We start from the raw sequence: 12,503 nt of genomic DNA on the forward strand, positions 1-12,503 counted from the left end.
CTACATCTGCTGTCATTCACGTACTGATACGACAAGTACATGTATCTCTATTTATGGAAAATAACACAGCAACAGTTACTGAAAAGAAGCTGAAAATTATTTGCAAATATTGGAAAAGTATGACTGAAAATAGGAAAAGTGTCAGGGTTCAAGTGGCTGGAAAAGATTTGTGCAATGTCCCTTTAAGAATGTAGTCAAAACAAAGCATGGACTAGCCGGCCGCACGGAAGTGGATTTGTTTCGGTTGCTTCCCACAATTGTGTGTGAGAAATGAAAGGCGATATACGTTTAACATTTATTTAGACCGGGACCCAGGGTTTTTCATTTATTTTAAGTACATTCTTTTTCATTATATTGATACTGCCTGAAGTAAAGGAAGGATAGCAAGCTAGCTTGTTAGCTAGTCTCACCAACGCAAGCAGCCATGCCTCCCTACTCTGAATTGAGGAAAACCAACCATTTCTATTACTTCATCAAATTTACCTTAAATGTCTATTCAATGCTCTTTTCGGTAAGTCTATTTTAATTTTGTTTGCACCACCACGCAATTTGCCAAAGGGGTCGTCTAAACTGCCTTTTAATAATAATTGAAGCGAACCACCCAAAAGCATCACTGAGATCTACCCGAACATGCATTTCTCACAGCTACGTTTTAATTGCTACCTTCTCCAAATAGCAATTTTCCTCTGAGAAAATATCTAAAGACATATATGCGATGTATATAAGCGAGTGTTCAAAACGGCATATTCCTATAGCTTATATCGTGACTCCTTTGGTTTATTTTTCAAATTGAAAATCAAGCTCGATCTCATCGTCGACCAATTAGCCGTAGTGTCAGACGGCATATACATTATTCTTTATTGAAACCATTTTTAAACGCATAATGAGAGATTCCGTATTCATCAAATGTTTTACAACTCAAGTTTGTGAAATATCTGAAAATTGGCCAGTGATACTGGGGAAAGCAAAACTAGAATACCCTCATTTCTCAATGGGATTTGGTATACTGCTCTCCGCGCAAAAGCTAGCAAGTGAATGACTGTCCTGCGAGGTGTGTTTGGCCAAAACAGACACAGAGGAACCCTATTAAACTTTTTATCCGTAGAAAAGTGAAGACCGATGGGAATAGTTTTATTAGCACGGTTTTACTGAGATATTAATCCCTCTATTTGGCATCGCTACACCACATCGCGCCCACTGGCTAACAGCACGATGGTGCAGGGCGTTGGATCCAGTTAAAGGGAATCGTGGGTAAATGGTTTCGCCGACAAAAAACTAGAGGCGCTTCCACAGAGCTGTAGATGGGTGCAGAGAAGTTCTTGGTAGCCGGTGATGGAGTCATGTAAATACATAGTGATTATATGTATGTTGCACAGAAACACAAGACCTTCAGTCACTATGATAAACAAAATATATTGCAGCCAGCGCTGGTATTTAAGGAGTTGTTAGTTAATTTCCTCTTATGTATTCCTGCTGTGACTTTTGTCTAAGCGCCGTTTGCTTGCAAGCACAGCTCTTACTTAACACTCCAGTGCTCAGAAGTTTATTCTTGCAATATGCCAATAGGGACATGTATTTCAGATGTGTGCTCCCCACTGCATTTCTTTATTAACCAAGTGAATCATTGCTATTGATTGCTATTTATTTCTACTGAAACAGAATGTTTTACCAAAGACAAAGCGGATGAGCTCAGTACCAAGTGTGACATTGGTGTTTTCATATTTCCTCCCTCACAATCTGCACTAGCTTTATGAATGTTCCGATTTGGCTGGATAGCTTTCTCTGCCACCGAGCAGTCTGGTCGACTTGTCTGCAGAGCTTAGGTTATTTTTTTTGTTTATTAAAGTTTTTTTTAAAGGGGCTATAGCGATGGAAAATTCATTTCACCTGCTTGAAAATTCCTTGAAGTTTCTACCAGAGCAGTCAATAGTATGATTCATCCTTAGCCTTCATCACCCCAATTATAGATCCCCTGTGTTTCATCTCACTACAGTCTCTCCTTCAAACTCGTTTACACTTTCATCCCTTAGTTTGCTGTTGACTTTACAACACATTTTAGCTCACCGCAAGTCAAGTGTACATGCATACCCTAAAGCGCGCTGTGGATTTCTGCTCAAAAATGTATGCAGTTTAGTTCTGGTAGCACTCCATAGTCGGCCCCCTCATGAAAACCATCTCTTTTCAGCTGCCTCTGCTTTAGGAGCCTGAGGTCCAGCTCAGCTCCCCTGGCACCCAACTAAACTTAATTAAACCCGTCTATGCCGTTTTCATATTCATTTTTTTCTGTTTAGTCCAATATCACTTTCGATAGGCACAAACTTCTGCGTGTCCAGTTGTACATTGGATTGTTTGTCCTTCTTCAATTGTTCAATAAATATAATGTTATAGTCTACAAGGACAATTTCACTGTTACTCTGTTCCTTTTTGAAAAAGTAATATTTCAGCTTACAGACACAAAATAGAATTTAAATTTGCCAAGCCATTCTTTACGTAAATCAGACTCACACATACATTATCTGAGGTTTGTATGGGTCATGATCACTGTTGGGCAATAAATTGGAATATACTGAATATTGTACTTCTATACTATTGTGATCGACATTTTTACTGCCTATATTCATATATTAAGTGCCCTTTCACCTATTTGGACAATACCTGAATGAAAAAATTGAAAAATGCGTTAAATTTTCTTCAGCAAATTTACTGTGTTTTTTTTTTACAGTGTTTTTAGAAACACTGTAAAGTTTCCACTGTTTCTAAAAACACTGTATTGTTTACAGTGTAAACAATAAATGATCTTGACGATGACTTTAAAGTCAAAATTGAAGAAAAATGAAGAAACTTCCTAAATTAAATTATTTTCTTTATTAAAGTAGGAAATAACTGTTAAAATCACAGTGTGCATATTCCTTTTAAGGAATAAAATATGAACCTAAAATCACAAAGAAAGTCACAAAAATCATTCAGAGATGTCCTGAAACATAAGGAATTGGCCAGATAACAGTTGAGTCACTGAATATTTACATATGAATTTTTCCACATCAGTACCTCTTGTCTCTGCACAGTCCCACCCCAAATTATCAACACTGTTTAAGTCTTGCACATAAACTGTGCAATTGCAAAATCATGGTGGTCATCATCTTTCAATCAAAGTTTAGGCACAAGACAGCCACTATTTTTCCAGTACTTGGAACCTTGCAACATATAACCAGATCCAGAGTTCACCTGTTCCTCCGCACAATCTCTCGTCTAGCATATAAAAGCTGTTACTCAGTATTGTCTTCTCACTGCAGCAGTGTTAAGGGTAGGGTGACATTAGACACACAAACCGGGTCATATGTGTCTCTCAAAACTTTATGGATGGACGTGGGCACTATACGTGTTCTTGTAGATGAACCTCTCTCTTAAGGCGGATTACCTTCCGTTTCCAATTGAAAATCAATAGCACTGAGGCGTACTCTTTATTACCACTCTCCTGGAAATACATTAGTAAAATAAAGACGTGCAATCAATTGTCTGTATATGTTGAGCAAAACCATCAGTGTGTCAGCAGAAATAGTTGGATTGATCATCCTACAGTTAATGAGTCAGCGAAGTGATGTTCAAATTTGGCTTGTATTTCTGTCTAATGTAGCACCACACCTGGTGCAGGATATCATATCCTATACTACCTCATTGGCAAGTTCCTACAACTCACTGTAACTTCTTCAAAATGTTCCAGAACTTGTCCGGCCTTATTCAGTTCCAAACAAACCAATCTACCCCGTTGCTCAAATCACAAGTTCCCCCCGTTGGTCTTTCATCAAATTCCGGTCCTTGATGCTTGCTGACCTAACTGAATCCTTCACTCAGGTCTTCGCTCCCCTCAGGTCATTGCACTCGGCCATGAAAAGGCAACTGGCATTTCCACCTCAACAGGTGCAAGTCTCTCTTGCCCTTCTGTTCTGTAGTTTCCCGGTGAGACTGAGGACCTAGCTCTTTCGCAGACACCTCCACACTCCACAGATTTTAAAAATAAACCTGTTCCTATGCGTCATTTCCCCTCCAGTCGTCTGTGTTCTGTCAGAATAAATCTTTGCGTCACATGTTTTTTTTTACTCGTGTTTCTCGTGATTAGTACCTTGTAGGTGTTGTAGGATCTCGCAAATATAGATTCAAGACCATAAATATTCAGTTGGCAAGGGGGTGTCGTGCAGTTTTCTCTCTACTACATAACAATGGATTTAAATTGAGGCACCAGAGCACAAACTTTCACCTTTAATTGTATTATTTGGTAAATATTACTTTAAGCCTCAGAGAATTACAGCTATTTTGATACATAGATCATACGTTTCGATGCATCAAAAGTAACTGAACATTTGATAGGCAGTTTCATGGTCTGTAGAGGGATATTGATCCAAAAGTTACTGTGAAAGCCTTTGAAGAGTATCCCATGGTAAAGAAATTGAGTATTATTTAATGGCCAAGGCAGTTATTTGATTTCAACTTAGCAGAGCATGCTTTTGTCTGCAGGAGCCAATCCCAGCTGATATAGAGCAATTACCCCGTAGATCCAAGCTATATTGGGCGATGCAACCGATGTATGATTCTGGACCATGGGAGGAAGTTGGAGAAGCCACACAAGCGGGACGAGGATGTACAAACTCCATTAAGAAATCCCTTCGTGTTTGAACCTAGAACCCTCTTGCTCGGAGGCGTGAGCCTTCACGACAATATAGGTTGAAATATAGGTTGGATAGTCACTGCTCTTCATTTTGATGAGGGGTTAGATTCTAAAATCCCAACAGTGTTTATGTAACCCAATTTAGCGTCTTGTCACAGAGTGTTCTCTGACCATCATCATGTTTGATTTGCCTTGTATTATCACTCTCTGTCTGATCCCATTTAAATAGCCATCTTTTTTTTAAGTGGGGAGGCTTTTCATTCACAGCATGATCCCAGTAAGTGCTTATGTCGGCTCTGTACCTGCCGCCTCATCCTTAGACAAGCAGACCTCAAGGAGCAACCAACCTGCTTATTTTAATTTGAATACATTTCAGATTATTTTATATTCCCATCAGTCTCTGAAGAAATCAGTCATTTGATTCAAAGTCATTTATTTATGCGTTTGTTTGTTTTTTATTTCCCGGAAAATGCGATCTTCTTATGGGGATGAGTCAATGTTAAGTCATAGGATAAACTATTGAATGTTGTCTTTTCGTGACGGTCGAGACAATACAAACCATCAGATCGAATCAGCAGTCTTTTCAAAGTCCGTTTTGTTATGAGAATCCTCATCAGATTGGCTTCTCTCTCATACAAGTGCAATATATTTACAATGGAGACTACAGGCAGATAAAAGATGCTGGTTTCTGCTCAATAACTGCATCGGTTCATGTCCGCCCTGCTTTTAAATGTCTCTTTTGAGGTTATTTGATATACCGACTTCCCAAAGCAGTTTGTCCCTTACCCTCCCCAGCTGATGGGTCTCTGTGTGCTGTGCGTGGGGGTGTACGCCGAGGTGGAGAGGCAGAGGAATCGAACCCTGGAGGGTCTTTTTCTGGCTCCTGCAGTGGTTCTGATCCTGCTGGGTCTGGTGATGTTCACCGTGTCAGTGGTGGGCATGGTGGGATCCCTAAGGGACAACAAGACGCTACTGCATATGGTGAGCATGGAAAATGCACTGAGAGTTTGTGTGTCTGTCTCTCTGTCAGAAAGCATATATACATATAGATAACATGCAGTAAATGGATACTTCTACGAGCTTGTTAATCGCAAATCATATGTCAGATTGTGTATGGCTGGGCCATATGGTTCTACTGTTGAAATCGTAAATGTCATGGCTGGTACAGAAACGGAATGGAAAGTCAGGAGCGATCACAATCACTTTATTAAAAAAAAGTGTGAGGGAGATACTGTATCTTAATGTAATGTAACCAAGGCGCACAGCTTATAAATAACTCGCTTCAAGTATTGCAGTTTCTCTCTGCCAACAAATTATGCACTAAAAGTCTCCTACCACTAAATTAGAAGACTGTCATTCTGCTGATTCAGGGCAAATTATTTGACAACCGTATGGCTTGTTTAAGATGTGTAACCACGGTGATGATAAAACACATTTCAGGGATTACTTGGAGAACATAGTCTCAGTGCCAAGGTTTTGTCCAGCCTTTCACTTTGCCCTAATTTCAGTCTGTATAATTATAGAAAGACGGATTTGGAGATGTAAGGAAATGATCAGTCGTTGTCTATCTACCCCCACAGTTTCTCTGTGTTCTGTGTGTGCTGCTGCTCCTCCAGGCCATCGGCCTCACCACAGCGCTCATCTTTGAAAAGAAGGTTTGTTTCTCTCCTGTAAACATGCTCGCACACCTCCTGCCGTTAAATATTTTGGCTGCTCATAATAATCGCCAGGACCCAATCCATTTCGCCATCCATTTCCCCATTGTCTCTTCAAGCCAGCTAAAAACTCTGCGGGTGTCTTTCAGACGTCTGCCTTATTCCAGAGCAGCATACGGGAGGGAATTAAACACTACTATGACGACCTGGACTTCAAAAACATACTGGATTATGTGCAGCAAAAGGTAGTACTATTGGTTCTTTTGACAAACTTGGATAGAATGATACAAATCAATGAACTTGGCGTGGGATATATTATCATGTCACAGTGGTTGGGCTGCAGTCTGATCTTAGATATGATTTTGTTATTGACCTGAGTGTGACTGAAAAGTATAGGTCAAAGATCACATGATTAGCTCGGATATCAAGCGTTGTCACCAAGAGGCTATCAAAGTAAAATTTTATGACCGTCTTCCCTCGTCAACATGCAGTGGCAAAGTACGAGACTGACTTTACAGCACAACTTTAAGAAACCCAGGAATTTGAGGCAGGGGGAATTAGCTTCTTGTTATTTGTTAAATCTCGACAGTGCACCTCCCAGAGACTACCGTGGGTGAAGTGGCGCAGCAGAGTCTGTTCACCCTACAAGACACAGTGGATGATTGTAACTGAGACCCAACAGTGTCTCAGCTCCACTAATGCATGTGCAAGCAATTATAATTATATTGCGGTTTGACCATTAACAACCATGTGTTTAGAAAACTGTCTGGAAATAACCCCTATTTTCACAGTAAGAAGCCTTAATAATGAAAAATATTCTGGGGTTTCAGCCCCATGAGTATATCTTATCATTGCATGGTGGAATAAATAATTCTGATGCTCAGTTTTCTGAATACATGACTGATATGTTTCTGACTTCTGAACATTCGAGGATCCCCACCAAGGATAATGAAGCCACCGGGTCCTACCGGTTGCCCAAAGCAGTGTTGCTGTCTTGTAACAGAGACCTGGATTAACCCCCTTGATAATATGAGGGAAAACCCAAATCTGATCAGCGTTAATCTAAGGCTAAACAGACAGCTCGTTCTTCGAGTGACCACAGATTTTATCTACATTTCTTGCCTTGACTTTAACCAATAACTTAAGACCAGGTAAAGTTATTTGAATTTATTTTAAATTATTTTTTTACAAAATTTCTTCAGCCCTTCTTGATACTGCTCTCAATTCTAAATTGTTTTTATGTGCCATTATTCTGTTAAGTACTTTTCATTGCTCCTGTCTCTGAAATGTACGATACGACTGGAGGAATCTTGCCTATAATGGAAAATATATGCTGTGGCTCTGTGATGTTTGGTCTGACAGCTTGTTATAAAATTTTTTTTGTACAAGTCGTATAAGGTTCCACAATGGCCTAAGGAGTGTTGCAAAATGTAGCTGATGTGAGGGGGATGGGTTTCGTAACTTTTTGGAACAAATAAATGAATAACTAGATAAAAAGCTGCTCACCCTTTGAACCCATATCCCTGAATCACCTCTCTTGTTTTCCAGGAATTTCATGCACATAGAGACTTATGTTTCTGCATTTTTTATCCAGTTTTCTTGCTGCGGAGGGGATGAATATAAGGACTGGGGTGTCAACCAGTACCATTTCTGCAATGGCACAGGTCCGTTGGCGTGCGGGGTTCCGTACACCTGTTGTGTGCACAAGGTGAGGCGGAGCAACGGGCTACGCAGACACACGCTGTCCCATGAATTCGGTATAACATCTTCGCAAACATAGGCTACAGAAGTAATAACAGATGGTGAACTTTTTTAGCTGGACATAGAGGAATGTCACAACCGGACACACCAGGACTGTTCCCGGCTCCTGGTGCATTCGGTTATATTTCTGAGGAATGGCAGATTAAACAGAGAATAGCCGGGAACATGAATCAGCCCGGATTGATTGTTATTTTGGCCATTAAAATTAAAAACTTCCTTGATTTTGCTTAGCCAGTTTGCTCTCTGCAAGCTGATATCTGCTCTTCACAATCGTTGATGTGAAGAAGCTGTACAACAAGCAAGTGAAGACCCTAAATCTCTAGAAATCTACCCAGCAAACAGGACGCGTGTTTTAATTTAAAGGTATATAGAGCCTTCCATGTATGGAATGGGAGATATGGATTTCTCTTTAATGAAAAAGGCGGTCCCCGAGGGCCTCAGTACTTCATATGTCCGATCTCACCTTTGAAGCACTTACACTTTCTCTGGAGGCAGTGTAGCTGAGCAGGAGAAGTTAAAGGCAGAATGACACTGACACAGCAGATAGAGAAAGAGAGGTTAAACACTCCTTGACTCAGTTCTTGCCTGTCAGGACTCCAACCTTCCTGCACACAGGTACCGGTATATTCACCCCCCTTATAGGGAGCACATATCTCCCCTCTCCCCTGGTTTTTCTATGTCCCAACTTTCTGCATCTATTCTCTCTCCACAGTTGGGTGAGGTCATAAACACTCTTTGTGGTCATCAGACTCTAGACAAGCAGGTAAGAGAACCGCCGCTTACTCTCGAGCTTTTTCTCCTGGAGTTCAAACTTTAGCCAACGTTTTACAGTGAGAATAAGGACAAACCGGGAATTTTCATTCGCTACCACGGTAGGGCTTTAAAAAGATTTGCTTATAATGTAAGATGCCAAAGCATTTACAAAAGGCTTCCTGAATTGGAGCTGAGCAGTATGTTAATATGAAATTAATCTAGTCAATCTTAACCAGGGGGATTTTGTTTTGTAATGCAAGTTAACGCACGGGATTTTACCATTTTAAATGAAGAATTGTGATGGACTGGTATCTCTGCTCGATATCAACATTTTGTACTCTGCATGTGGATGTAAAGAATGAAGGATTTGAAGCATTTACAAAAGGCTAGATGCAGAGAGCAAGGTTTGAAAATGTACCGCTATGTATTACAAAGGAGGAACCTTCAACACATCCATCAAAAATTTTATCTTATCTTTTGTTCAACAACATGGTGTCTTTGGGTACTTCAGTTTAGGGTTGAGAGATGTATGAAAATAAAAAAAAAACTGGATTTTACCACAATATGATGACACATTGCCCAATATTTGTTCCTGTTCTTGAACTATTTATTTTTGAATAAACAACAAATGGCAATGTGAAACGTTCGCCAACGTTTGCTTGCAAATGAAGCTTATCATCTATGGGCCATAACGCAATACATATTCCTGCATGTGACACACCTTGGGAGATGAGTGTGTGCATGTTTGCAATGCCAAGTTGAAAACTGAAAGCTTAAACCCTCTGGTTTGTGTACTAGCGGGAAACCTTGCACGATGTGATTTATGTGCGAGGCTGCATCCATGCGGTCAATCTGTGGATGAGCGACAACATCGGAATAACCATCGCCCTCTGCTGTGCCATCGGGCTGCCACAGGTACTTTTAAAGTCAGAGCGCCGAGTAGCCAAGTCGCCGTCTGACTTCCTTGCCATATTTCATCCGTGTCTAAAAGCCAGTTCACATGTAATATTCATCCTTGCACAAGTTCCCGCAATTCACAAAATCAGTGTAGCGTGAAAGAAAGGTTCATATAGTTAGAGTACCTGCTGGCGGAATATCCAGTGTGTGCAAAAGCTGAGAGTTTGGGAGCTGTATGGTTTTTTTTTTAAATTTTTTTTTTAACCTTTATTTAACCAGGAAAGTCCCATTGAGATTAAAAACCTCTTTTTCAAGGGAGTCCTGGCCAAAAGGCAGCAAAAGATTTAAAATGTAATTAAAATGACATACAAATCACAAAACAGATGTTCAGCTCTGAAATGCATTTTTTTTAATTTTCTCTGATTAGTGTTGCTCGAAAACAATTTATATCTAGATATTTTAGTCCAACCACTAAACACTTCATTTAAGAAGATATTCTTTCTAAGTGAATTGAGAGTGAATCAGCATTTGAACGAGGCTGTGTCTCCCCTGCAGCTGCTGGGCATTGTCCTGAGCTGCGTCTTCTGGAACCTCCTGGTCGAAATGAGCAACTCTGCCGACATGGTGGACTTCAAGCTGAAAAAGACCGAGTTCGAGTACAACGAGCTGGACCTGGCCGGCGCCGGCTGGTGCATGTGCCTGCCGAGGGACGGCGGCTACCTGCCCGTCCCCGCCTCCGAGCCCGAACTGGATCCCATTGACATTCACCTGGAGAAACTGAAGAAGCAGCTGCCTCGCACACACTCCCAGCTTCGAGAACTCCAGCAGTCTAGATCAGCCACGGGGCTAGACGAAGTGGATGTCAGCCGGAAGCAAAAAAGGGAACACTGAGTGGTCTTTTTACCTTTTCTTGCCTTTTGGGTTTTGCATATTATTTTTTCTTTTCGTTCATAATAATTGCATTCGTTCCATTTGTGTTGCACTATAAGGTTGAACCTCTGTCATAGAATCAAATGTGTGTTAAGCTAAAGGAATCAGACGAACTTTGGCACTTTGTTAGGGTGATTTGTTTACACAAAATAATGAACAACCTTTGACACTGGCTTTTTCGACATTTTTTTTTTTTGCGATGGATGACATTCAAGGATCTTCAGCATTATATCACATTGAAGTACATTATTTTTATTTTTTTATATTTTTTTGGCCTTTGAAATCAAGCTGCGTGTCAAGTGCTGAAGCTTACCTCAGGCTGTTTGGAAGCAGCCCAGTCGTCCATGGACAGTTCCATTAGATGTATAAATTAATGGTAGCTTGAAATGAAGTTTTTTCATTGTTGTTGGAGAAATAGGAATAGCAAAGTATGTCTTGCGTGTTGCGTCTGTGGCGGATGTGTACAGTTTGTGGAGAAATTCCTTTTTATGAGTTCCTGTTTTAATTTTGTGCAATCGGTGTACAATTGTCAGACTGATAGTTATGGTTTAACATGGGATGCATGTTTTGTACTGTATATGATGTAAGTTATTGAGGAAAAAAAAAAAGAAATGGTTTCCATGTTAGATTCTCATACAGGGGTACTTGAGTCTTTTCCATTTTTAAATTCAACTTTTTATTCCTTCCACATTTTAAACAAACACCTGAAGGGATTATTCAGATAACGAATTCAGTGAAAAGCATTTGCTTTTGTATCTGAGCACTGTTTTTGAGCTCCCCCCTAGCTCTAGCCTCGTATCAGCTCTACTGATCTTGCCAATAAAGCTGGATTTGTCTACTGACTTGTGTGACGCGGTTCAGTTTTTTTTTTTTTTTTTTTGGTTTGACCTTTGGCCCAGTTTGGCTCTTTCTCATTTTCCATCTCATTAATCCTGAAACATTTGAATTCATGTCATCATAGAGCGGGTGTTCCTTAAATTGTAAGGTTGGCGGTTTGATTCTCAGCTCCTGTCCGCATGTTAAAGTATCCTTGGCCGAGACCCGTTTTCCCCCTGATGTTCACGTTAGCGCCCTGCATGGCAGCCCTCTGCTGCCATCTGTCCAGCAAGTACAGTAAGCTGGACTGGGTTAAAAAATACAGATGCGGCATACAAAGAAGGTCAGAGCGGCCCGTGTTTTCTCAGGAGACTCAAGTCTTTCAATTCTGCAGAACCATGCTGTAGATGTTCGATCACACTGCTGGTGTCCAGCAGCATCTGTGCTGAAGCGTGCCGGGGCAGATGGCTGAAGGCAGCTGACGATAACGTAACCTCATCAGGGAGGCTGGTTCCGTCCTCGGAGTAGAATGTGAGTAGTTAGCCGAGGTGTCTGAGAGGCGGATGCTGTGGATCTGCTCAGTATCAGGGACAACCTCTCACCTCTCACACGATTGTGGAGTCCTGCCAGTTTTTTTGTCTCGCACACAATCAATTCCTCCTCGGCAGAAGCGACGTAGCAGCCAGGCCATGTTATTTCCACCCACACGAGGCAGGTGGATGCGCACGTCTCTCCTGCAGGTCGTTCATCCCTCACCTCTCCTCCCTTGCCACGAGGAGAAAGAGACAGTGGGTGGAATAATCACTGGGGAAGGGAAGGATTTCTGTCTTCAAAACAGATAAGGCCTGTAAACTGGGAAAGGTGTAGGATGTGCACACATCCAAACAAGCTTTGATTGACAGTTCGGACATGAATTTAGTCTGTCTGGGGAGGAATCACATCTGTGGAGGATTAGTGTGCACAGAGTGTACCATTTTTGACTTCAGGCAAACACATGTAGACTGGTTGGGGTCCACTGTTCTATGACC

At 41.0% G+C, this 12,503-nt stretch overlaps 1 protein-coding gene across 1 annotated transcript; it reads left to right on the top strand.

Annotated features, from left to right (window-relative positions):
- The first annotated feature begins 217 nt into the window (after window positions 1–217).
- LOC147221736 (tetraspanin-15) lies at window positions 218–11,499 on the top strand. Its single transcript, XM_086169577.1, has 8 exons — window positions 218–511; window positions 5,459–5,644; window positions 6,244–6,318; window positions 6,468–6,563; window positions 7,913–8,026; window positions 8,792–8,842; window positions 9,631–9,747; window positions 10,285–11,499. The coding sequence occupies exons 1-8, from the start codon at window positions 425–427 to the stop codon at window positions 10,618–10,620; spliced, it is 1,062 nt and encodes a 353-aa protein (XP_086025703.1). The 5' UTR covers window positions 218–424; the 3' UTR covers window positions 10,621–11,499.
- The last annotated feature ends 1,004 nt before the right edge of the window (window positions 11,500–12,503 follow it).

The sequence above is a fragment of the Fistularia commersonii genome, chromosome 22, assembly GCF_037954325.1.
Source record: "Fistularia commersonii isolate RoL2024-O1a breed Wild chromosome 22, RoL_Fcom_v1.0, whole genome shotgun sequence".
Classification (NCBI taxonomy): Eukaryota; Metazoa; Chordata; class Actinopteri; order Syngnathiformes; family Fistulariidae; genus Fistularia; species Fistularia commersonii.